The sequence below is a fragment of the Phoenix dactylifera genome, chromosome 3 (genome assembly GCF_051530095.1).
Source record: "Phoenix dactylifera cultivar Ajwa chromosome 3, Ajwa_hap1_PhDact_Kaust_v1.1, whole genome shotgun sequence".
NCBI lineage: Eukaryota > Viridiplantae > Streptophyta > Magnoliopsida > Arecales > Arecaceae > Phoenix > Phoenix dactylifera.
Window position 1 is genome coordinate 39,367,255 of NC_143192.1, and position 27,284 is coordinate 39,394,538.

General features: G+C 37.3%; 1 protein-coding gene across 3 annotated transcripts in view; it reads right to left on the minus strand.

Moving 5' to 3' along the window:
• Positions 1–25,901, minus strand: part of LOC103722142 (CLIP-associated protein-like) — a 32,458-nt gene extending 6,557 nt beyond the window's left edge. The window contains exons 1-21 of one of the 3 annotated variants that reach the window (XR_015976317.2): positions 25,234–25,899; positions 24,228–24,383; positions 24,060–24,122; positions 22,600–22,668; positions 22,267–22,432; positions 20,919–21,080; positions 17,976–18,073; positions 13,092–13,166; positions 12,950–13,018; positions 12,767–12,852; positions 12,575–12,692; positions 9,295–9,393; positions 8,853–9,213; positions 6,897–8,710; positions 6,667–6,768; positions 2,674–2,808; positions 2,331–2,435; positions 2,151–2,225; positions 1,994–2,062; positions 1,815–1,883; positions 706–807 (exon numbers count right to left, since the gene is read on the minus strand). Coding sequence is in view for 2 of the 3 variants with exons in the window: in XM_008812586.6 (XP_008810808.3) it covers positions 706–807; positions 1,815–1,883; positions 1,994–2,062; positions 2,151–2,225; positions 2,331–2,435; positions 6,667–6,768; positions 6,897–8,710; positions 8,853–9,213; positions 9,295–9,393; positions 12,575–12,692; positions 12,767–12,852; positions 12,950–13,018; positions 13,092–13,166; positions 17,976–18,073; positions 20,919–21,080; positions 22,267–22,432; positions 22,600–22,668; positions 24,060–24,122; positions 24,228–24,383; positions 25,234–25,566 (4,191 nt within the window). In the remaining variant the exon portion in view is untranslated. Of the gene's footprint in view, positions 1–705; positions 808–1,814; positions 1,884–1,993; positions 2,063–2,150; positions 2,226–2,330; positions 2,436–2,673; positions 2,809–6,666; positions 6,769–6,896; positions 8,711–8,852; positions 9,214–9,294; positions 9,394–12,574; positions 12,693–12,766; positions 12,853–12,949; positions 13,019–13,091; positions 13,167–17,975; positions 18,074–20,918; positions 21,081–22,266; positions 22,433–22,599; positions 22,669–24,059; positions 24,123–24,227; positions 24,384–25,233 lie in introns of all 3 variants that reach the window. The other 2 variants (XM_008812586.6, XM_088718339.2) reach the window with 2 other exon arrangements.
• Between the last annotated feature and the right edge of the window lie 1,383 nt (positions 25,902–27,284).

Sequence of the window (27,284 nt, forward strand, 5' to 3'; positions counted from 1 at the left end):
ACTATGTATGGAATATGAACATAACTATATGTTAAAATCATGTCCATGTATTATGATAAAGCTGTAAGTTAATTAGCTGTGACAATAAATAGATTAACATTAGTTAATAGATTTACCTATCAGGGTACTTGAGTCCACATGGGTTTAAGCATGCCAGCACAGGTTAACAGGTTAATGGTGTCATTTCTGAGCTTACCCAACCATTTTATTGAATGGGTTATGCAGGCACGGGTGGTTGTTTGTTGTTTGGTGGTTTCATTGTACTGGTATGTTATACATATTTACTAGCATATAATTTCCAATATGTGTTCACCCTATTCTCTCTATATGGTATTCCTACAATGGTGAACAAATCTAATATACATTTTTATATTTTTTGGCCCTGCACGCTACTGAATAGGCATTGCATTTTCCCCATTTGCTGATGGGAATCATAGATCATCATGCTTCTTTTGCCATTAGAAATAAGTCTCGACTTATTTAATTTGCCAACATTCATAAAAATTAATAACCTGGAGTTTTAATTTCTTTTTCCTCTCTCTTCATAAGAAAAGTGACAACTTAAAGTTCCAAGCTCACGTCTAATGCCCCAAAAAATCATTTTATGAATGATAAAATAGGCATTATTATAAACTGTAGAGTAGAAAATGCACAATGTACCAATACAACTCTACCGACATTGTCTAAAGGAAGTAAAATCTATACCTTTCGAACATCTGGACTTTGATTTCCAAATGCATCAAAAAGTGCAGGTAGAAATGATGGTAATTGAGTCATTAATTCCTCTTGTGAAAGCCGACCAACAAGCTGAAAAAATTGAAAAGAAACTTCCACGTTAGAATGTTAATTAGCAGTCTTAATTGCTTCAGTGTTAGAATGTTAACTTTACAAATGACACTTATAGCCTCTATTCAGAAATTAGTGCACCAGTTGTTACCATCGTTGTTGCTATTTTTAATTACAAGGAGCAAGTTTAATTTTAAGTCTGATTTAGAACAGAAACTGTATACGACTTTACCTTATGCAGGCTTCAGTCACATAGCACGATGCTTTTATAAGAAATTGATGTGATTGGGTTAAAAAAATCAATAACGCAAATGCAAACAAAACTTTGACTATCTTAAAAGGATACCCTGTCATCTCTCTTTTTATCCAAAATCTACTTGTCTGCATTTATTTCCTCTTCTTTTGTTCTTTCTTAACAGATATAAGATCTATGTTCTCTTATTGGGACCTCTGAACCTCAACTTGCTATCCTCTCAAAGAGGAAAGCCAAGCAAAAGCTCTAAACCATCATAACACTTAACCAAAGAACCTAAATTTCTCCTTTGCTCACAAGAATAAGGTCGAGCTGTGAGATCAGAACTTTCAAACCTTCGAAAAAAAACCACCTTCCTAGCTCGAATTTTGTCCTCAACAAACAGAAATTGTATTCATTCCCACTATCAACATGTTATTCCACTTAAATGTTGATTGATTGGATGTGGGAAAAATGAAGCAAGGATTGCAATGACAATTACAACTGTACCATTTCTAAGATAACTATGGTAGTTAAAGGGATAATGATATTTATGGTAACATTTGATAGTGGGAAGATGAGGTACAACATGAACATGTTTATGGTAAACAGAGCTATACGACTTCTTATAGTTTTTTATGATGAAGTTTGGGCTAATTTTGCAGTTCATATGCAAATAAATTTACACCGCAATAGTCTACATTATAAATTTCTTGAGGCTTAGTAACATACATGTTAGAGAACAATCAAGACAGCTATTTAGGATGATTTATGATGCTAGATTATTATAACTCACCTTGGTTAAACAGTTAATGCAAATAACAAGGGTCTTTTCATCATCACTGACCAACAAAGGTACAACAACCTGCAGAGTTTGCAAAGAAGAAAAGAAAAGCACATGATGAAAATGTCTGGTTTGAAGTTTGGACAAGATTAATTCAATTTTAATAAACAATTACAGTGAGATTCACTTACTGAAAGACATCTAAATGGATCATACTGAGCTAACACAATATTCAAACATTGTTGTGCTTCATTTGAAATCTGTGAGATCAACAGAACAAATGAACTAATATACAACAAAAGTATAATGGCAAGGCCAGCTAGAGCAGAAAAGAAAGAAGTACAATACCTTTGCAACCATGTCTTTGGTCACATGAAGCAATTTTTCAATAACAATTTCAACAGAGTCTTCCATCGCCTCTTTCTGAAAGCAATAGAACATATCAGCAAGCAAGAGGGAACAATGTCAATAGTTAAACTGCTTTGCTCGCATAATTGCAATAAGAAATATTAGCTAGGCGTTCAAAACCTGATTTTTTAGCATTTCAACTATCAAAGAAAGAGCAAGTTCCCTTGTGGATGAATCTGTATCATCCAAAACCTCAAGCACAGCTGTCAAAATTTGATTGAAGTACTGCAGACACAATAACTGAAATTAGAGTGTGCAAACATCTAACATCCAATTGTTTGAGGCTTTGAGCCTTCTAGCAAAACATATATATGACAAATATCGAAACCAGAAAAACTATCCAACCATGATATGCCATCATGTAATTTTGTAATAAAGATACCATTTACCAACAAGATATGCATGATTATTCATATAAAACATTCACCATGGATGTCTCGGGAAATGTTAAAGGTTAATTTACCCAGCATAGTACAAATTTGATACATAATGCGATAGTGTTGAAGGATGACCATGTGATTATATATTAAGCTGGATAAGCAATGCATGGCTTATTGGCGAGGTCTATCATCTCGGATCTCCTAACTATTTGACAGCCCTGATCCAATAAAAACATTGTATTAACCAGCAAACCATATCCCATAAACTGAGCTAAAATTAAGAAATCTATGTCACTCATTCTTTACAATTAAAGGGTAATTGGAGTGAAAACAAATTTCTTCAAATTCTTTTTCGCAAACTTTTAGCATGTTCTATGACACAGTAATATCTTCTTTTAAAAATTTGTACCTTGCTTTGTTCGGGTCTCCTTTAATCTAAACTATACATTATAACAATAACTCAATTTATTCTTCAGCACCTTATAAACCATTTGACAAACTCAGGCACTTGGTTCTGACATGAGTAACTACTTTATTACAATACACCATGCATTCTTTATAGTTCCAATCTTAAATTGATATTCTCAACGGTTCCTTACCCTAATTAACAAAGCACAGCAAGCCATTCGGGGTTGCTACATACTCAGCGAGCCTCAGCTTGGGTTCCCCAAGCTAGCCCAGATAATCAATTCCAGTCAAAGGCAGAGGCCCCATACAAGATGATGCTCACACCTAGGCTTGGCCCTTGAAAAGGAAGCCAGTCTGATCAGAGCTTGGAGTTCTCCCACCTCCTTGCTTGTATGCCACTTACCCTAACTCCAAATTTTTGTCCAAATCCTCTACGTTCTCTCAATCTTCAACTTACCAAGCCTAATCTAAACCCATTAATAAATAACCCCAGGTCACCCTCATACAATAAATGTTCAAAAAGGAGGGAGAAGATCAAAGGGATGGATGTGAGCATTCATCCAACAAAATTCTGATCTTTCCAAAAAAATACATGATACCACATCTCAATCCTCTTTTGAGCATTCAGCATGACATATAAACAGAATGTACTCTTAAATGGAAATGCTATTGATGGTTTGCCCCTAAAATGGAAAGAGAGAGAAAAGGAGAGTGCAAAGATTACAGGGTGCCACCTTGCTCCTCCTACTTTCAGGAGATTGTGTCAGAGAGCTAACACTCCTTCCGATAAATTTTGCATTGAACACAATAATCCAATCAACTAATGCCTGACACTATAATAAGACTAAAAGGAACTAACAAAAATTCTTAAGAGGAACCTAACTTATAGTCCACAAGCATATGAATGAAAAACACCTGAAGAACAGGAGATGTCTTTGTGTTTCTCCAATGAATGCCCCCTACCCCAAATGAAAAAAAGGGAAAAGAGAAAAAAAGAGTAGAAAATTTTAAGTCCCTTGAATGTCAAAACTCAAATAACTGCTGTTAATCAAAGTAAAATACCGTCAATTTGCAAACCCAACTTTCAACCACTGCTTTCCTTGTTCTATGCGTGTTGAAGGACTTTTACTCCTTTCAAACCCAATTGACCCAGCAAGATGCTTTAGAAAAGATGACTTCTTGAAAATACTCTATATTACATTATTACTACTTGAAACTTGAGGTTTCTTGAGGATACCTCTCGACACAACACTTCCAACTAGATAATGCTTTTCCAAATGACAATGAGCTCCAATTAACTCCTAGGAAACTGAATCTACTAGCAGTATAATCCCTCGCAGCCATAGTAGTTTGAAAGCTTTGAATCTAGACCACAAAAAACTATTAATTTCTGATGGAAATAACAACTGGCATATAATCAATAAAGAAACTCCAAAGTCCAAACTCCTCAAATAACCACAAACTAATAAATGAATTTCATGGAAAATATTTTCCAATCACTCCGCCTCCAAGTGCTTTGTCCTCAATATTCGGATGCACTCTGATAATCAATAGGTACGATAGGAGATTATCAGGATCATAACAGAATTTTCTTGTGGTAAGTTCTACTTTAAAGTCCTCAGAACCACCCAGCATCTAGGCCAGTTTCACCACACATAATCTTACTGGCGATACCTCACTAAACCATGAATGAAGCATTCGAACAACACATTCCAAAAGGCATATCCTGATGATGTCTTTCCACAGAGAAATCTAATTCTTGCTTAGGTTCCAAAATCATTGTTGAAGTAATAACTAAGATCATAGGCAATACCATCTACCCTAATGTATTTATGGTCAATGATGACCCTGGAAGGAGTTTCTTTAGGACTACAACTTACTTACTTACCAAAGGTTGCTGCAGAACAAAACAAATATAGAAGAAATACTTCACATATTTATACAGGCTCACTAGATAAAATTAAACATCCAATATGCAACAAAAATCAACTTATATGCAAGGAAAATGAGATAGCAAGGCGATGGAAGTTGTACACATAAATGCCTAGAAAAGATTTTCTGCAGATGAGCTCTGTATCTCAATATGAAGCTGATTCACTTAGGAATTAAACCTCAATTATTTAAACTACTCTTACAAGATGTCTTACAACAGTGATTGAAGACAGCGAAAAATTATCACCAGCAGAATATGAATCTTGTATGAACATGAATCTTATATGAATCGTATAATGAAGTACCACATAAGTGGAGATATTTACAGCTAAAACTAACTAAAGCACTAAAATAAGTGTTAACTGTGAACAGTATTGGCCACAACTTTTCTATTTCTGGCAAATGTTTAAATTTCAGTTGAATTAATAAAAGTCAACCCAAATAATAGGAGAATTATTCTGTATAATCAACATGATGACAGCAGACAAAATCAGCTACAAACTCCAATTGAAGATTGGTAAAAGATAAAGATTTGAGCTTTATTGTTCGCACCTCCGTGAATTGGAATATGTGATCTTTTGTCTAAGCCACAAAAAACAGTCCGTTCACATCTAAGGGTGTCATTATTGTCATGCTGCTTGCCGAATGATAATGGAGTCGTAATTAATCATAACTAGATTTAGATATGAGTGACATAGGCGACTTTTGATCAACAAATGCACTTTGTATCAATTCTTTGTGCATAATGCAAATAGGCAACAAGAACAACAATTGATCAAGATATTGTTGCATGTAGGGCTCACATAATGGTTCCTTCTCTCTCCACGTGCACCCAGTTACTTATCAAATTCATCAAATCATCAACCACATATATGATCAGGGCTTGACCAAGTCCAGCTAACCTCTTTAGCACTTTTAGATGGCGTTTGGTTGTAGCAACATTGTTTATAGATGCCACCAACATTATTTTAAAAAGACAAAACAACACAAGACAGAATTCAATGATCATAATCTTAATGGATGACCACTGATAGAAGTTTCTCAAACAAAGTCGTTAAGTTCTTTATTGCTTTTTTACATTAACTTAAAAAAACAGAAAGTTATTTTATTAAATGATACAAATTTTTGAGAGATTATAATGCTTTTGTTAAACAAATATGAGTTTGGGATTTGCGTGAATCCAGTATTCTGTTACCGTTAGCTTAGACTAACTTTCAAAGTTTATAAACAACTCCTGCATAAAAGTTTTGGATCCAGTGGGATGGGATCATTCCGATTTTTCTGTGGAACGGGATTTGCTGCCATCCCGCCCCATCCCAACACCTAGACAGGGGATGTCTCAAGATGCACCGATCAGGACATTGGGACGATGGCAGTTGGGACAGTACCCCATCCCAGCATCTTGCGAGACATCCCTCAAGGATTTAAAACCATGCTTCCATAGAACTGAAACTTGGTATTGCCTTATATGCCAAAACCCATGAGCACTGGAGATTAAAAGTCCCCCAACATCTAGCCTCACTAGGCTTTCCCGTTCTATATTAGTAGAGACTTAATATTGAACTCAGAAACTTCAATTTACACATAATTAAGAATCTTCAAGCACTGAAATAATTCAGAAACTCTGCCAATTTTTATCTATGATTTATGCCTACATTCATATAAAAATTTTAATAAGACTCAGATGGCTTTTGTCATGGAACATAATCAGTTATACATGAAGGGGAAAAATGTACCTTCATCCAGATAGAACTATCATTAACCACTGAAGCTTCAATTAACTGTTGCAATGCCTCACGTTTGTTGACACTTGAATTAGCATTATTGCCATGGCATATCTACAAAGAAAAGTTACATATTATTAGACATATTCACATTAACTAGCTTACAGAACATCATATTCAACTGATGTTTATCATCAGCAAAATGACATTTTCCTAAAAATAAGATTAACCTAAATACTCACTTGATGAAGAAGCTGGGGAATACTAGGTCCATTATCTGTTTGAGGGCTGTTCTTAACAGAATTAAGCTTCTCATCCATGATTTCGATATTTTGAATGATTTCACCACCATGAGTCAAACCAGCTGCCTTGTGCCCATCGAAACTGACCAATCTATTGATATCTAAACATGGAGTTGTTACGGAATTCTCACGATCCAGGCTACGATCTGTTTCTAGGTGAATTGTCCTTGACCCAGCACTTTCTAATGTAGAGTTAGTATTAAGCTTTAATTCGCTGATTTTGGGACCAAGAACCTCCGTGTCGGAGCTAACTTCAACAGTTTGATAAGAATGTTGCTGAGTTTCATCAAAAGCTGTCTGCACGATGGAAGCATCAGGTTGGGTTGATTCTTGCACAGAATTCCACTTTCGCCCTCCTTCACTATCAACTGAACCTGCTGAATACCTACCAAAATGGGGGCCTTTCTTCAATGTCATAACATAGCCTTCCTCAGAAGATGTTCCAATATTATCTGACTGATCATAAAAGGATTTGGAACGTTGACGTTCTTTCTTATTCTGCAAGAAGTTCACTAGATCAACTTCTATACGAGGTGTATACTGCTTAAGTGCCCGCCTCAAAGAGTTCTGGTCTTCAACTGATAAACTGAGAATAAAATTCAACACTGCAGTTGAATCAAAATGGGAATAAATCGATATGATCCCAGATATAGAAGCTTCTTTCAGTTTTGTGTTTTTGTCATTTACTAAAGGCACTAATTTAGCAAGCCATAGCTTAAGAAAGCCACTATTAGTACAACCATCAGAATTCAATGCATATTTGTTGAAGGAGTTATTTGCAAATTGAATGACAGCCAATTTTGCCTTTGGAGACCTTTGTTCATCCAGGGACCGGAGAAGGGCAGGAAGCAGTGAATCAATACTGTATGTACTACCAACAATTTCCAAGGTTGTTGAACTTGGTTGCCTAACCAACTCTTTTTGGTCGATTAATCGAGAAAAGACATGTGGTAAGATTCTCTCAAGATAACTCTCAAAATGTTTTCTGCATGCTGGAATAATCTCTGCGAGTGTGGAAAGAGCTGCCTGAGCAACTTTGTGGTGAGGATCATCCAAGTGTCGGAAAAACAATTTCATGACCTTCTCAAAACTCTGTGTAACTTCTTGAATACCTTTTGGCCCTTGCTGCAACAGAGTTCGGAGATAACTAAAAGCAGAAACCCTAGCTACCCAATCTGAGCCAGGACTCAGACCCTCAGTGAGTGCATCATTTAGAGATGTTGGACCATCCATATAACTAGACATTTCGCTCATGGAGATCTGGCCATCATCAAAACTGTTTCTACCACTTGCAGAAGCTCTTCCTGTCACCTGCTTTCTCAAAAGAGGCCTCTGAAAATTAGGAACATAATTACTTTGTAAATCCCTATATCCAGAATCCCTGTAAGGTGCCTCATGATACTGTCTGTCTATATGCATGTTAGGTGATCGCCTAGATAGCCTGACATCAGCATTATCTTCAAGAGCACTTCCCTCTTGGAGCCTTTCAGATGATCTTTTCATGTAAGGCAATGACAGGGCTGATAAGGAATCAGATGACAGATGAGTGGCATAAGAAAATTTGGAAAGGTCCCTTGAAGCTTGAACCTGAGGGTTTGTGAGAACGGTCAAATTTGAACCACCATTCCTTATACCACCTCTCAAAGTGTTAGCTGTAGTTGAATCAACCAATACTGGATTCTGTACAGCGAGATTACTTGAAGCAGGAACAGCCAGAGGAAATGGTGGATCACGAGCTGATGGAGCGTCAACTCCTGCACTAGGAGAAAAAAGGTAAAAGAAAAACTTTAGCTCTTTTGGACATCCTCAGCAGTTAGTACAGTGACATAATGAGCACAAAACTTCAACAAATAATCAATTCATTTTTAAACAGCAAATCAACCACCAAACGGATACCTAGATCCAAGCTGGTTGAGTGTGAAATTGAGGAATTATGTTTCTCAGATATATTTACACCTCTCAACAAACTTTCAATGGCCGAAACCTTTTGTTTGCTTGCATGAAGCATGCTTTCAAGTCTCCTCTCAGAACCTTTTCCGAGTGGTTTTGACTGTGATAAAAGTAGGCTGCCTGAAGGAAAAGATGTTCCTGAAGCAATGCTTGCACTTCTGTCCATTGCAACAATAGCAGAAGTACCATATCCAGGTGCACTTGGAGTACTAGCATGAATAGGAGCACGTGATAGCTGTGTGCCTCTCTCACGAAGTGAAGGAGAAGCATATCTTTTGTGCATACCTCCATCTTCATCATTTATTATCTGCAAAAAAGATACATCATAATAATAAACAAAGTTCAGAAGGAAAAAAAGGAATTTCTTATACCTAAAAATATGGTTTACCCTTTGAATGACAGGATCGAAGGATGAAAAAAGGCGACGCGAGCGCTCTGGCCAGGTTTTTGTGAACATGCGGTAGCAACTTCGTGCAGTTGAACGCACCTATGCAGTTTCAAGAAGACATTTATCACTTTTAAGAATGATCGAACAAATTCATACGTATCAAAATTTGACTACATCAAATAGTCCACCATGGAAAGCCTAACGACCTGTTAATGTTAAATTTTTGACTTCAATAATATCAATAGGCACATGGGATGTTCCCATTGATATTTATGCTGAAAACCAATGCTCAACAGATAAAGATCGATGCATGCATCTATCTCAACTTAGATACCGTTCTGTGATAACAATTACTTGAATTTTGCTAACCTATCCCAAACATTTTCACATATAGAATCTCTAGGAGTACAGGAAAGACTTTAGGGGGCATGATAGATACATTATCAATGAAACAAATGATATATCCAGATACCAAAAATATCTCCACTGAGGCGCTGATTAAATTAAACAAGACTTTTCATCTCTGGTAATTTTCTGTTTAAATAACTAATTAGTCCTTGACCCTCTCAAGTTTCTTTAAATCGAGATATTCATATTCTACTTTTTATTCTCCAATTTTTCCTCGACATTTTTCAAACATTAATATCAACCTTATTACAATTTGCTGATAATTTTCTTAAACCAAGATTCGCCGTCTCGATACCGGAGTCCATACTGGTGCCACACTAGCATATTGTCGGTACGATGTGGTACGAAATTTTTTTGATGTACTGAGTGTTGGTACGCAATCCGTACCGACTACCGGAATGGAATGGTATGCCGGGTACCGGTACAGAACGGTATGCCCTGTACCGCTCGGTTTAGGCCGGTATGACATACCATGCCTTAAATTCTAAAATGCATGAGGTAATAATTCATATACTTACCAGTTACCATACTGTGAGAAACATGTTTTTGCGCTATTCTTCATATGATAATCATGAGATAAGCAAATAAACATATGTACCTATTTGCTCTAATGGGAGCCTGGTTTTCATTTCTCATCCTACTAAGATGCATTCAAAATATTCTTATATTCCAACAAAGTTGTAGTGATCTACAAGTGTGACAACTCTACCATTATTTCCTTTCATACACCATTTTATCACTTACCAGTCACCACTATTATCAACAATGGTTATAATTTTCAGCAGGAACTCCAAAACAAAATCTGAAAGCTTATACCCAAGAACAAAACCCTATTTCATAGCTTTGGCCAAAAATGACTCATTAAGCCAGATATATTGTTCTCATTTCTTTAAACTTTGTGAAGCATTTTTTTTTATGCATTAAATTTAGATTTTTTTAGTAGCGCGTGTTTTGAACAAATTCGGAAGAATCAAGATGCCAGGTTCCATAAAACTTAAAGAAAAAAGTTAATTTTTTGTCATATGTTTGATTATCCCAGAGCTCAAATCTCATAAAAATGTAAATTGCTATTTTTCTGATAGAGGGTTGAAGTACCAATACCTATGCTGGGACCCTACCGGTACAGTACCATGCTGTACTGATAGGTGGTACTCTTCTTGGTGTCAACAAAGCAAAAATAAGGTGATGTACCATGCATCCGATGGGACTAGTATCAAGGGTGCAGTGGTACTGGTAGCTTACCAGTAGGGTATGGCCGGTACTAAGCAGTATGCAGCAATACATAAATCCTTGTTTTAGATTTTCATCAAACAAGAAAGAGATATAATTCTATTTTAAAAATTAAACTTTTTTATTTACTTCAACATGAAACCATTGAAACCATAAACTGAGTCCCAGAACATACAAAATGCTCTAAAATTAAGTCAGACCTATTTTACTTTCCTGTTTTCCCTACATTCTCTTTTTTTATTTTATTATATTTGAATTTATTTCAAAATGGGAGCTGAAGCTGTTCAAACTGAAACTTGAGCTCAGTAGTCTTCCAAACTCATTCCCGACTTCTGAACTAACACTACGCCATCCATAAGTAACATGCATGATAGGATCTTTATGCGGACACCAAGAATCATGTTTGAAACTAAACAAGGAAATAGGGTCTAAAGATTGAAGCCAAGTAAAGGTCCATTTAAACTATACCCTTGCCAATACAGTGTAGTCTAAATCACTTTGTTAATGGGCCTTCACATGACTATACATGCCTTTAAGATTCAAGAATGCTTTCTTTTGGCTCAACAATCACCAAATTAACTCCTATGCACAGCATTTTTTAACCAATAAACATATGTTCAGCAAGTTCACTCAATATTCCAACTAATTGCCTCCCTGGAAGGCCAAAAAAAAATGTACAATTAAAAACAAGATATAAAAAAGGGAATTGTATCATATGAATGAAAAAAAAGAGAGATGAGAAAAGCATGCGTATATAAAGGCTGTGCTATGTTTTCTTGGGTATGATTGTTGGGTTGGCTATATGTCCATATGTGGAACCTTTTAATCTTCAAAAAAATCTTCCTGTGGACCTGTAGCCAGGTGACATACACTCAACAATTTCTAGCTGTAGGGTGCTGGTGCTTTTCAGTAAATGAACAACATACAAAGGTAATCTTTAAATGAAAGCACATATCCTTACCCAAAAGAGAAAAGATTAAAATAATACTCATTACAGCAAGCAGACACCAGACCAAGGTTCGCTGTACCGACCGTACCGACGTACCGGTGGATACCGGTACCGGTACGGTACCGGTACTATACCGAACCGAACCGGTACCGTACCGGTTCGGCTGGTTCAGGCCAAAAGCCAAAAAAATTTTGAGATCGGTACAAGCCGGTCGGTATGGGCCAGTACCGGTTCGGTTCGGGTCGATACAGGCCGGTATCGATCGGTACGGGGCGATACCGACCGGTACAAGTTGCGAATAGTCGGAACCGAAAAATATAACTGTACCGTACCGGTTCCTTCCAGTACCGGTACGTACCGGCCCGTACCGACCCGTACCGATCGGTACGGCAGACCATGCACCAGACAAATGGTAACCTATTCCAATCATCTAATTCTCCATACATTTATCAGTTTTAATAATGGATGATACAACAGGCAAAAAAGATTATCTTTTCGATTGGATAAAATTAATTAAATAATTTCTTTTCTTCATTCATTTAACGTTATGAAGAGAATAATAACCTACTCCTTTTTGCACTGTTAGACATGTATTGGTGTGATTTCAGGAGAACATTAACACCTTATGTACATCTCTGTTCATGATTTTCTTTAAGCAAATTTTAGCAAAAGATCAATTACGATGCCACACACCTCACTCATTGCATCTGCCACACAGCACTTTATAACATCTTCATAAAGATCAGCTGAACGTTGTATTTCCGGAGCATCAGCCCAATACTCTAGTATCAGAAGTGCATATTCACAACACCTGAAACAGTGAATATGAATAATTGAATAATGGTTAGAGCAAAACATTGACTGTTAGATGTGAAATAGTCCTACCTAGCACGAAGAACTGCGCTCCGGTCGTTCTTTGCAGTATCAGCTATCCGAGGAAGCACCCGAGCAACTTTGCAGTTACGCAACATCTGGAAAAGTCACATATTAGTAAAAGACACAGAAAACACATCTCATAATTAATGAATGCCTCATTCTAAGGTAAGCAAGTGTTCTATCATCCCATACAGTTTTTATACAGTTGTCTGCAGATTCAGCAATCACAAGAACAGTTATCACCACAAGCTTAAAAAGGACCTGTAAATTAACTCAAAAGTTAGTATTTCTTCAGGACATTAAGATCATCCTCTGAGAGATGATAGCAATTTACCGGAATGAACATCTCAGCGCAAGCCTCAAAGTCTCCCAAAAGTTCCTTTGATAATAAGCATAGCAGATGGCAGGCCTAAAGATAGGAACCACATTTAACAAATAGCAACTACAGAATTTCCATGTTACCTTCTTAATGCAGCAGAATGTCAGAAAACACTTAAATAAATAGGGTAATGAACTAGGAGATAGACACACAATTTGTTTTTTAAAAATAAGAAGCATATGACAACCAGAAGATATAAATAACAATTTAGTTTATAATTGTCATTAGGGATAAAGATCCTGAAACAAACTCCGGTAGAATGTAACATGACACCCATATTCATCATCAAAATGTTCATAAAATCACAAATTGATTTGAGATAATCTGAAATTCCATCTAGAGGAATGATAAAAATATATAAAGGGTGACGGATATGGTTTTAGAATACAATAATCAAGCCAGTAAACTCACAGCGAACTGACTTTAATTCAGATGGGCAAGGTTTCCTCTGAAATTTTAAAGAAAAAAAGTTATCCAATGGATACAATGTATGAAATTCATGCAGACCGTGAAAGAGAATATCTTCAAATTTTGATAATTGAATACATGTATATAGTTTAAATTGGTAGTCTTAAAGCCCTCAGGTACCTATATATGACTGGATTTCATGATATAGGAACATAACTTGATCTAGAACACGTCTTCAACCACACTGACATAAGACAACTCACAAAACAGAGCGAGTTCAACATATCATACACTTCAGTAAATGGCAAATCAATAAGAAAGCCAACTTAAATGCCCTAAAATGATCTTAAGAAATGTCATTATCATAAACATAAAGTATCAACAATCATTGCATCCAGCACAGCCTACATTTATCACAAAAATTAAACTATAAGAGAATGCACAAAAGACTTCCCATTCAAAAGTTTCAATAGAAATGGCCATTATCTTAGATAACCAATATCCTAGTACCATTTGGGTAAAGCTAGTTCATCCCTTCATTGGCATATGCCTCACCAGGTAGGCCTGTCAACGAGCCGAGCCGAGCCCGAGCTTGGGAAGGCTCGGGCTCGGCTCGTTTCACAGAACTCGGGCTCGGGCTCGGGCTCGGGCTCGGGCTCGGTACCGAGCTCTGTATTGAGCTCGAGCTCGGGCTTGTTTGGTAAAAGAAAAGCTCGGGCTTGGGCTCGTAAAGCTCGTTTCGAGCTCGAGCTCGAGCCCCATAACAAAAATCTACATTAAATACCACAAATGAGGCTCTTACATCATTAAAATGAGGCCCATTTTCTTGGTCTCACTGTTGTGGCTCGAGCTCGTTTGGGCTCGTGAGCTACTCGGGCTCGAGCTCGAATTTAAACGAGCCTCATTTTAGGCTCGGGCTCGAGCTCGTTTGACTAACGAGCCGAGCTCGAGCCGAGCCCGAGCCGAGCCCGAGCCGAGCCCGAGCAGCTCGGCTCATTAACAGGCCTATCACCAGGGCCTGCCAAACCAACCCAAACTGCCCGATCTGCGACATACTGGACCAAACCGGGTCAGTTTGGCTAAACATTTCGGGACTCTGTGCGAACTAGCTTGAAGAGCTCCGAATCGAGCGGAACTTCCTGGTTCCACTCAGTAAGACTTAGTTCGAATCAGTTCAAGCCATCCCATGACTAAAATACAAAAGGCAGCAAGATGTCATTCTCCTCACTTTTCCTTGAAAGTTATTAAAGGAAGGGTAGATTTTGTGAAAAGATAAGGGAAGAAATGGATTCTCCTCTTCATTCTTCTCTCTTTTTTTTAATGCCTAAAATAGGCCAAAAATTGATAAAATCAAGGAAGATAATGTCAAAATTTTGTTGTTTGAATGATTTCATAATATGCTATAGATCTAAGATGACCTATGCATTAAAAATATATTTTTAGTTTAAAAATAATCATTAATAAAACAATATTAAAAAAAATATAAAAAAGGTAGTATGTTTGGGGGTATGCATGTTACTTGCTATCCTTTTTTGATAATAATTTGTTAAATTTAGTCATGATTATGACTACACAAACCTAAGCGCATGTTAAAATAAAAAAGGGCATCCTAGTGCACGAGATTCTCACAACAATGGGTTTAGTAAGGGTCAAATATAAGCGATGTTCAAAAGAGATCCAACAATTGATGAAGAAGCAATTTCATGACTTAGGAAGGGCAAGAAAAAATGCAGTGCGGCAAGAGAGCAGACATCCTTGTTGTGGCATGAAAGGGAGTCATGTGGAGATGTTACTGACAAACCAGCAATTTTGGAAACGACCAAGATAGTAGTTAAGACAATCACACCTTTGTAACACATGCTCGGGGCTGTAGATAGCGAGAGATACCCCCATGTATGCTTCTTGTATTATATGACAATGACCGCTAAGACCAAGATCAGGCAGGAAAATCTGAAGCATGGTAACTAGTATATCAACCTTATTGAGTAGAGGTCAGATTAGTAGATGGGCAGGGAGTTGGATTTATAGGTAATCCAAGTGCAGTCCTCAATGCTTGTTGATTCTTCTAAAATATAATTGTGCAATCCTTTGATTGCTAATTAAATCAATTATATGTATTGGCAGTCTACTACCTAAATCCAAAGTTGCAATGCCTAGGAATAAAAATGGATACGGAATTATTGATCATTCTATGCAATATCATCTACAAGATGGAGCCTTATGCGGTCAATGCTTCTAGATGTCCGAAGGAGGTAGGTTAATCTTTATGGGAACTAGAAACAATACATTATCAACTCAAACAGATATATGATGACATATGTCATGCATATTTCACAAACTAAATCTTTTGAGAGAGCGCTCCTACAACTTTGGTGAGAAGGCAGCCATGGCAAGCAAAGATATAAATCCAAGTATTTCAAACACCAACTTTAAGTGGCCAATGTTTTCTGACAAATATTGTCTAATATCTAATTTATTTGATTGTATTTACAGCTAAATTGTGGTTCCATTTGGAGTTGTCATCCAAAAACCTTAAGAAGGTTAGCAATTTGAATCCTCTATAGACAGTCCTCTCTAGTGGACATGAGTGCAACCGATCAACTTTCTCTCGAATACACAACAAACAAAGGAACCATGTAGCACAAAGGAAATTAAATGACTTAGTGTACGTGCATGACAATCTATGGCTCAGATTGGAGTGCGTCCACATGGAGCTTTAGTATGATGAGCCACTTCATAATGAGTTTGTATATGATGATAAAAATCCCATGATTGATTGCCTTGAGGGCTAGCAGCAGGTAAAGCTTGATGAGGCAGGATCCTTCTCAATCAGCTAGCATCATAGCAAAGGAGGTTGGGGTGAATACAAAGCTATAAGGAAAGCAACACATGCTACGCTCACAACTAGCCAATGCACAGTACTATATCATCTTACAATATGAGTGATGACACAAATGACAATTCAAGCAATGATACATCTAGTACCTAGAACAGTAGTAGGGAACCTATTGGGAGGTGCATACGACAACCACCTGGTCTAAGTTAATTCACTGACGAGTTGCATCACTCATGCCACATAGAATGTGGACCACGGTGCATGTTGTAAAGCTAGCAAGGATACGATAGCATGTAACAGATAGGCCACTCGAGGTGGTTTAAGACATGGCACTGCTGCCACTGAAGATATAGCAAGCAGAGTAGAGTCCTGAATATCTCTTGATCCTCATCGTACACTGGATCTGATTCTACAAAGACAAGATATGACCAATATACATATCCTTTATCTGAGATGTCATACTCAAACAACTACTACACATTGTAAATCCAATGAGAATATGATAACATATAGAAGATAGGCCAACATGGTTCAAGACATGGCACTACTGCAACTGATGATATAGCAAGCAAAGTAGGATCTTGAATCTGGATCTTCATCGTACAGCGGATCCGATTCTGCACAGCTAAGATATTACTAGAATGTATATCCTTCATCAAAAATGTCATATTTGAGCAACTACTACCCTCAATAGTCTCACTCAGATATGGATCAGATTCGTTGTCGTGATCTTTCCTCGGACAGGAGTGCAATGGCAAGCCAATATCAAAGGATCAATATCAAGATTGCTGTCCAGGAGACTCAAACTATTGGATGCAAGAATGGGCATAGTATCTAGGTCGAAGTCATATCCAAGGCCCCAAATATGAATAAGATCCTAATATATATAAGTGATATAGACACCCCACAGAGGTCAAATATCGGTATGTATTTCATAATTCAAATCAATTTGATATATATTTCAATCTCAAAAATATGCATTGTCTATGTTTAATCATTACAAATCTATATTTAATCATTACAATATTATCGACAAAGAAATCATATGGTCTCTAAAATAACCTTAAAAATACTAAAATAGAAAAATAGAAAAACAAAAAGGTAAAAACACAATGAAACAATACCGAACCGGTTTACTTTTGCATACCAAGTGTCAGTGTGGTTCGACCTAGTACCGTATCATACTGATACCTGACTGGTACCAAGATTGCGAACATTGTACCTTATATAATATATTATCTAAGAAATGTTGAACCGGCCCGTACCGGCCGGTTCAGTCCGTACTGAACCGGTCCGATTTGGCGTTAAAAAATGGTACCGGCCCGTACCAACTAGGCCAAATTTTTTGGACTTTTGGAGGTAGAACCAATGGTACCGGTTTGGTACCGGTTGGAACCGGTCCGGTGCTCGACAGGTATGCCTACCGGTACCGGTTCGGCGATCCTTGATATTATGTTAAAATGAAATAAAGAGAAATGCATTTTATATCACATCAAAATCAGCTATAGGAAACCTATTTTGCCGCATATCAATAGCCATCACCGCCAATCACCATGACATCTATCAATCAAGACAAATTAGAATTGAAAGCATACCTGTTTTACTATGCTAGAACGTCGATCTGATAGCTGAGCGCTTAGAGGAGTAACTAACTGCTTTAAGAGCATAGGAAATGATGGATAATCCGCAGCACCTGAAATAAATCCAATCAGATTTGGACCAAAACATCACACAAGTAATTCAACTATAAATTTAAAAGAAAAAATAATAGAATAGCTATTGCGTAGTGAATCACTACAAAAACAACACATTGTCCATTTAGGATGAACCAAGGACACCAAATAAAATACTCACAACAGAAATAAAAATATCAGATTCCTAAGAAGGAAACAAGGGAACTTCTAAATTGCAAAATCATAGATATTATAGAAAGATGAAAAATGAAACATTCAGAGGTTGGCCAAGTTTCAAGTCTTCCTATTAGCATATGGTGCAAGGAGAAACAAAATAATGATCCAAAGTCTAGATATTCATGTGAGGTTGCATGTACTCCAATTAAGACAAATAAGGCACATGAATGTTCCAGGCTGATAGCCCAAAATTTTGATCTTCACCTTGCTCACAATTAAGTATAAAATGAAAGAAACTGAATAAGCAGATGCCTGATGATTTAAAAGGAATGACGAGGCTGCAAGTTTTCCAAAATGAAGTCAGGTATGTTCCACAAATATCACAATGATCTATTAGCAGGATTTTATGTTCTGGCTAAATTGAAGTGCTCTGCCTGTCAGTTTTGGCTTAATGTAATCCAAAATCAACCAAAATTTCAAATTTTGTCAGGTATACTGAAACCAACTACAGAATAGTCGAGTTAAATATAATAGAAATGATGAAACAACAAACATATGTCAACATAACCCTGACAAAACAGGTTATCTTACTGGAAATTTCTACCTACAGGGAGCCCCAAAACCCAAGCACATCGCCTTCACCCCCAACTGCAACTATTTCAACATAGCACAGCAATTAGATAAATCCTATCAATATTCAAGAAAAGCAGGAAATTCTATGCATGTGGAAAATGAGAAAAAGATGAAAGAGCAAGGAGATCATCAAAAGTTCCAAGTTCCAACACCCAATTATCACAGGAGAATTGCTATTTTTTTTTTGTACATACAGGAGAATTGCTATTAACAATGCTTAGCAACCATGGGTTCAAACAAAAATCTACAAAAGGCTATTTCTTTTCCCAAGTATTGCCAGAGTTGATCCAGGGAAGTGGAGATCATGAATTGATAAATGGCCACCTCCCCTAGAAAATCGAATATGGAAAATAAGAGGCATCCTTTACATATGCATGGAAGCAAAGGGGAAGATCTATGTGGTAAAATTTTGATCTAGTGTTTAAGTATATATGCTAGTAAAATCAAATAATATACAATCTTGACAAGATTATGACACATAAACAGCAACATGCACAACTGCACAAGGGGGGAGTTACACTAAACACCTAGTGTTTAAACATACCTAACAACATAGCAATCTCTATGATATATCCAGACTAGGTTTCAATTGGAAAAAAAAAAAAAAAAGTGTTGGCCTGTGCTCCTATGCCACCAGTGGCGCTATGGAAGTCTTGGCTATTCAAACAAGGCCAAAGACCTCGGTTAATAAACTGGCTAGCCTTTTTTGATGGGGTTATAGATTGTTACAAATAGTATAAGGGCTGACTAGACTATGGTCCATGTGGACTAGGGGACATAATAGCACGAGCTCATCTATGGCTGACCATTAGTAGGATATAGAATTTCTGTTTTTGATTGGACTCTTCCTTGGTGAGGATGCCAAGGCTTAAATCGAGGTGTTTAGTCCTACATTGGTTTGCGCTAAGGAGGTCTTGGGTATTAAAACAAGGCCAGGGACCCCAATTGATAACCTCTTAGCGAGCTCTTGGGATGTTGGAAAAAAATATTTTTATTTTTTTAACCTCGAATGAGCTTCAAACAAAGATACTAGACACTTGCTAATTGCTATATGGATGGTATAGGTCCTACCATATCAATCAAACTCTTCCCAATCATTATTATATGTTTTGGAGATTCAGTTGAAACTCCAAAACTGAAACAGAAATTAAGTTTTGGCTGAAGGATATCCAAATTATTGTCCGTAATGAGCAACACCAATTTTTCACAGCAAAATTTATCATTATCGACTATTTATGCTAAATGATAATTTCTTGAAATATCAGGAAGCGGACTCTTAAATTTGAAATATTGAAATTTTAAACTCTAATGGGAAGGGAAAACAATTTTTTTGGCCATCCTAGAGCTCAAATGCCATATAAATTTCCCTTGTTTGAACAAAAAATGAGATATTATGTTCCAAGCGCGAAATTTTTATATTTTATCTATAAAGAATAGTTATTAATCATCCCAGAAAGAAACCACCTTAATAATGCAACCAGAGATTCCAACGATACAAATATTTACTAAAATGATGTGTAGTTTATCTTTTCTTTAATATTGTTCTAAGTTTATTTTATTTAACATATTTTGGGCTTTAATTATTATTCTCAATCGACACTAAAACTTCCAAAAATGTTTTTTTGGAAAAAAATGCCTCTTGATAAGCATTGAGGTTCCAAACTTAAATTATGAAAAGAAGCAGTCAAACATACAATAACATAAAATAATTAGTACAACAACCAAATGCATGGTGGAAAACTTGGTTCAAAAAACAATCAAGATAATGCATTACATCTTAAATCAATTGATCCAACATTGCATCTATAAATGGAAAATTTGTCAATACAAAACCTCTCCCCGTAACTTGTCTAAAGTATCTTAATTGCAATGGCTTTTTATGCAAGGGAAAGAACATCAATAATAAATCTAACAAAACAAATTAAATCATCTCCGAGTGGCTAGAAAATACTAGCAACTACTCCTGTATACAACAAGAAATACTAGTCAACAAAATGATCAATATGATTTGGAGGCTTGAATATAATAAACAAAAATGTTTCGATGAGATAAAACCTCCAAAGACCAGGCCTTCAACTCTTTGCATGGCAGCTATTCTAAGTGACCAATCTTTTTCCGGTACTAGAGCAGATGTAATCTTCTCGATTTCCCTGATCAATTCCTTTTCAGAGTACACTTTAATTGGGTCCACTGGCTTTTCAGTAACATCGGTTTCTCCTTTAATTTCATAGGAAGCTAATCAGTAAAAGTGATAGCATAATATCCAAAGGCATAAAATTATAGAAAAATATTTCAAAAAAGAGTAAACATCACTTCACATAAAATGCGAAACATAACGTAAATGCGTGGATGTTACAAAGTGTGTGTATGTGCCCACAATAAACACCAGTGTACAGTATACTCTTGAACATGATATTCTAATTGGAAGAATCCATGTGAGACATATCAAACAAGTAATGAACCTAAAGGACAATTTTATTTTCAGCTATTGAGAATAATGCCACTTTGGCAATCTACATCGGTGCGTATAAATGCCAGAAAAAGATGAAAACAAACAACTAAAAGTACAATCAATTTATTATAGAAAACATATAGAAAACAGCTATCAATATCTGTATGGGCTAAGATTTTCAAATAAAAGCCCAACATCATCTTCGATAACAATTATTGAGAAGATTATGTAAGAACTTCAACAACTCAAACTACTGCCACCAATACCCCTGCCTGCACCCCCACAGACACACGTGTCCGCTGAAAAAAAAAAAATCCCTAGTCGATTCAATTTGTACCTTCTATTTGTCTGCCAAATTTCATCCTCAAAAAACATATGTCTCAATTCTAATATACATTAATAAAACTTTGGGAGTTGCCTTAAATACATGGTGCTAAAGTTTTAGATATATTTAAAAGAAAAATTGGATGCAACCTAAAATATAGACATTGTATCTATAAAACCGCAAAAGCTCATTTGTTAGAAAGCAAAATAAAACTTTGCAAATAGGACAACAATATCATCAAATAACAAATTAATATTGGGAATGTAGGCAAAGATTTTTTTGTTTCTCTTCTTCAGAATGGGGTGTGCTGTATACAAAAATGTATTAAAAATACTAAACCAAAAAAAAATAGTACACATAAGAATCCAAAAGGATTGTGTTTTCAAATTGAATTATCTTTGTCTATATATTTTCCACAAGGAATGCCAAACTTAACTTAAATGATTAACAATAGCACCCTAGACATTGTTCCATTCTAGAACTTCTAACTTTTGTAAAGTGGAACATAACAGAGATAGTATCAAACTCAATTACTTAAGTGAGTGTATCTTTCAACAGCACAAGCAAATGGTTTTGAGTTTTAACATTTGTACTATATGAATAAACAAGGTAAAAAGAAGACCAACCTCCAGCGAACAAGGATTCCCTTGGAATGCTCTTGGTCTTTGGACTGTTCCTTTTCTGAGTAGAAGTGAATGATTTCATTTCCGTAGAAATAAAATGAGCTCCAACTCCATCAGATGGATGAACCTTTGGTTCTAATTTTTCTAACCTGGCATTCATCTCTTTCATCTGCAGTATCAAGAAGTGATACAAGCTAAGAACTTCAGAAGCAGTCAACCCTTCAAATGCATTGGAAAAAAAAAATCCCTAAAGCTTAACCATTAAATGAGTTGTAGTTGTAAAAGAAATTATAGACAAGCCTCCGGATTACGTATTCTAAAGCATTGGATGATTACCATGGATGAAGGAAGATGGTAACGCTGCAATTCTTCACGAAATTGAGGACCAACATTTGTATACAGCTCCTACAGTGAAAGAGGCAACAAGCTGTTTAGTTAACACATTCACATTATTCTTTTTTGAAATACTATGTGTTTTATTGCACTGACAACAGCCCATCATTTCCAAAGATTGCGTTATATAAAATGATTGTCCACCATATGTCTTACAAGGATGTCAGCCAGTACATCTCTTATTTCTTCCCTTGCTTTAGGCCAACATGCAAATGCAAATCTAATTTTACTGATCATATAATTCATAATTCACATAACCTGGGAGGGATTCTCAAGCTTCAGTTGAACTTGGAAAATGCCTAAATGATGACGAGGGAAAACAAAGTTTGCTAAAAGAGGACTACATTCATAGTACAAATTTTAAGCCACGAAGCCAATTTGGAAAAGAATTTCTACGCTACATTCCTCATACCAATGATTAAAAGTTCTTATTAAGGACAAGTTTGTAATTCCACAAAACAACACCATTTAGTATCACATAAAATGAATAGTACATGGTTTTACATTCCTTGGCACATTAAGCAGTTTGGCAGCTTATAGAATGAAAATCAAGTCACAAAGGTTTTAGAGCTATAATTTTCATAAAATGATATTATTTTTGGATGCATGAAAGGCACGGGCCAAATACATACAAGAATAAAACACACAAAATTGTAATAGAGTTTTATTCTTGCATCAAGAGGTCCACAAGCCCTCTATTGGCTAGTTTTGAAGACATCGGGTATCAAGATTTGGTAATAATGGACAAAACATTTACTTCAATGGCAAAACTAGGTTCCTTACTTTCATTCGCTCTAGCTTCAATGAATGCTGAGCTAGCATAGCGGTTGCGCTCTTTGTTGAGGAGCTAATGTAAAATAAGCTTTTTTTACTGCATTTATCTTGATGAAATCATGGATCTGTACTGAACAAGGTCATGTTCCAAATGTATTTAAGGAGTCAGAGAGAAAGCTGTAATGCAGCCAAGGAAAATCTGGCTTGGAGCAATGTCAACTATTCTTGTTATTCAGACCACAGATCTCATGTCTAGCATTCATTAGTACTTTGCCTTTGGCTTTCTAAATACTAATTCTCCATAATCACATCATGCAAGTTCTAAGCTACCTAGCATGCTGCATATGTAGCTGGAGTAACCTATATTAATAAAAGGCGAAGTTTACGAACATGGAAAAGGTGTTAGAATTCCATATCCATAACCATCAAGGGTTCCAACTATATAAAGATCAGCTTTATAAGATCCCCATTCACCAAGAAACCCTATTTAGAGCAATCTCTGATATTACCTCAAACTTCTCCGTATTCTTTTTCACAACAGGTAAAGTGATAGAACAAATATACAGAAATCACAGAGCTGTATATGACGAATCCAAACAAGGCATGATAGTAGGTTCACTCATACAAACCTCAATACACAAGGTCGCAGCTTCCCTGACACTATGGTTCGGGTCATTCAACAATTGCAAAACCTGTATAGCAAAAACAAGTCAACTGCATGTCTACATCTATAAATCACAAACAGCAAAAACAACTAAAAAAAAAAAGAAAAAGAAAAGGGTAAAAGCTACACATACAGGAGGAAGTAGAACTCGCTGAAGAGTGAGCTCAGTAGAAGCAAAAAGACCAACTGCTGTTGTAACTGTACGTGCAAACTCTTCCCGTACTCTCCAACTTTTGTGCATCCAAGCATAACTTCCGGCTCTTTCAACAATAATCGTGGGTGATGAGACCTGATTTAGGATGAACCTCAATAGTTAGCCACCTCATCATCATCCTCTTACCAGAGGCTATAGTAAAAAGGAAAACTACTTCCTTTGCGAACACAGACAATTACTCAAGTGATAAGAATAATAGTCAGATATAAGGAAACGCAATTTTGTCTTATGCAGAAAGCTTGCAGTTGAAAAAGATATCCATACAAATGAACTGTTTCAAATTGCATTAACGTATACATATAATGAATATTTAGGTGAGGGAAGAGTGGGCAAGAAATTTGATTTAGACATAAATGTTGAGTTTAACATGCCAAGCTACACATAACTTCCTCAATAACCGCTATAAGTTTACAGAAGAATTGAAGAAAAGCAGATTCAGAAGTCTTGATGCTTCAAACACCAGTAGGGCCCGCGCTTCACTAAACAATGAACACAAATTCCACAATAAAGACATGCGAATAATAAACCTTAAATCCACCACCTTTTTGGTACCATCAGAAATTTCAAAAACAGCAAAGAAAGGATATGCATTTCCTCTGGGAAGAAGAATGAGACACAGATCCATCATCTTAACTAGAATGCATCTAGGAAAATGTTTCCCATTACCATTGGAAAAAAAAGGGCTTTCCAAGGTTTAGGCAGAAAATTAACAGATCCAAGAAACATTAAATTCCCACTCAACATCCTAAAATTCAAAAACCACCACGACATTCCAATTCACTCCTCAAATCTTCCACCTTTTTCGTTCCGCTCACAATCATTCTTCTGCCCAACACGAATAATTTCCACAGAATCTTAAGACATTGAAACTAAAACTCAAGAAACGCAGAAAGGAGAGGTTTTCAGAGAACGCCAAATCCCTAACCTCCATGAGAGTGATCAGAAGCTGCCGGGCGGCGTCGCGGACGGGCTGCTTCCCATCACCAAGCCGCTCGACGACGGCGGGCACGAGCCCATTAAAATGTATCTTGAAATGCTCCCCGGAGAGCACCGCGGCAGAGGAGAGCGCCTGGAGCGCGCCCTGGGAGACCCGGAAATTGCTGTCCTTGAGAAGATCCGTGCAGCAATCGACAAGCGCCGTGACCTCCGCCGACGACAGGCTCTTCGTCGACGACTCCAGAAGCTGGTGGAGCCGTTCCACCCCGGCCATCCGCTCCTTCGTGTCCTTCGCCCGCGCCATCTCCATCGCCTCCTCCATCTCGCCCCCCCGGCAGTGGAGAACCCAAAAATTTCACCTCCCCCCCTCCTCCCCTAGGGTTAGCGCTTCGGATCTGGGAGTCGCCGGCACGATCAGATCTGGCAGAAATTTGGGAAAAAATTTCAAGAAATCGAGAGATCGCGCGAGCGAGAGAGCAAGCGAACAGAAAGAGAAAACCGAGGGTCGAGTCGGTGGAAGTTTGGTTCTTGGATTCTCTCGCTAGATAGGCGGAGAGAGAACAGCGGGGAAGTGACCGTCTCGGAAGCTGCCATTGATATTGAGATTATTTACTAAAGTACCACTCTCTTTCTTGGTTTGCTTCCGAAATTCTTAACGCGATGCATGATTCATGAATGGTTTTATATCGGCTATAGGCCGCATAAAAACCTGTATACGTGGAGAATACTTCTGCGGTTACTTCCACGCGAAACGCGCAGCGCGTCCAGGGCGTGGAGTTATTTATGCGGTCGCAAGTAAATAAATATGCGGACGTTTAAGGATAGAAGCATGCTTCTTCTGTACGGCAGCCTGGAAAGTTCTGGAATGAAACGATTGAGCATATTTTACCCTTGCTAAATTTACAAGACTTGCCGCCGTTCTCCGCCGTTCTCCGCCGTCTCCACGTGTCAACCCCTTAATTCCCCACGAATTGGCACCAGAGAAAAAAAGGATAACTCACCGACGCAGAACACGAGGCGAACGTTAGCCTCAAACTTCTTAGGTCAAACAATTGGGTTACTTTTTCTGGTCCTTGTCGTCCATTGCGTCGCGATCTGCGGCCTATCGGCGAGGAGAAGGAAGCTAAAATTGATCACGCGGGGCAGTTGATGACCTGTAAGTGTATTCATATTTCAGCCGCAGTGTGGTCATTGAGCAATCTCAGCCGTCCATCAGGTGTTCTTTTCGATTGGCGTAGGAGAGAGGAAATGGATTGCAAAAAGAGAATGGCTTGGTTGGGAGGTAACCATCATTTGGTTGGTGCAAACGCATCCTGCCGTTGTGTATCTTTGGAATCATTAAATGGTGACCCATGCAAGATAGTGGGCTTAACATAATTCAGATCCTGTATATTGGATGGCTGATATTGTTCCAATTGATGTGATTATCACATCTTACTGCTAATGTGGACGGATCAAGTCTTAAAATAGTGGTGAGAGGTATCTAGTCAAGTTTTTACCTCCAGCTATATATCTAAGTGTGAGGATCCGTACAGCCGTGTGTTTAGTCCTACATCGATTATTCGCTAGATAGATGTTGGGTACTTATATAGGATCAAAAAATCCAAATAATATCTTTCAGCTAATTTCTTTGGACGAGGTTCCGAATTATTGCACATGGTATCAGAGCGGACCCGACCTATGTTGGAATATTTTAAAATTCCAAGTTTGCCCTTCTTTGTCTTTTGTCCTTTGTTTAATGCACTTTCTTTAGTCCCACATTGGATAGAGATAAAACTCAAAAGGTCTTTATGTAGTATTCAACCTTTTAAATTTGGTGAAGCAAAAAAAGTAAGTAGCCCACGCGCGCACGAGCCCAATGGAGGTCCAAGGCAAAATTGGCGAATCCAATCCGAAAACGTTCAACCGGACGCGTCGCGCTCGATCATCGCACGCAGGGGGGGTCCCCCCTGCGCGGGTGCGGGAGGTGGGTTTGAGTCTGGCTTCTAAATCTTATCTTCATTCTCTCTCTATTTTTCTGTATTCTCGAGAGTCTCTCTC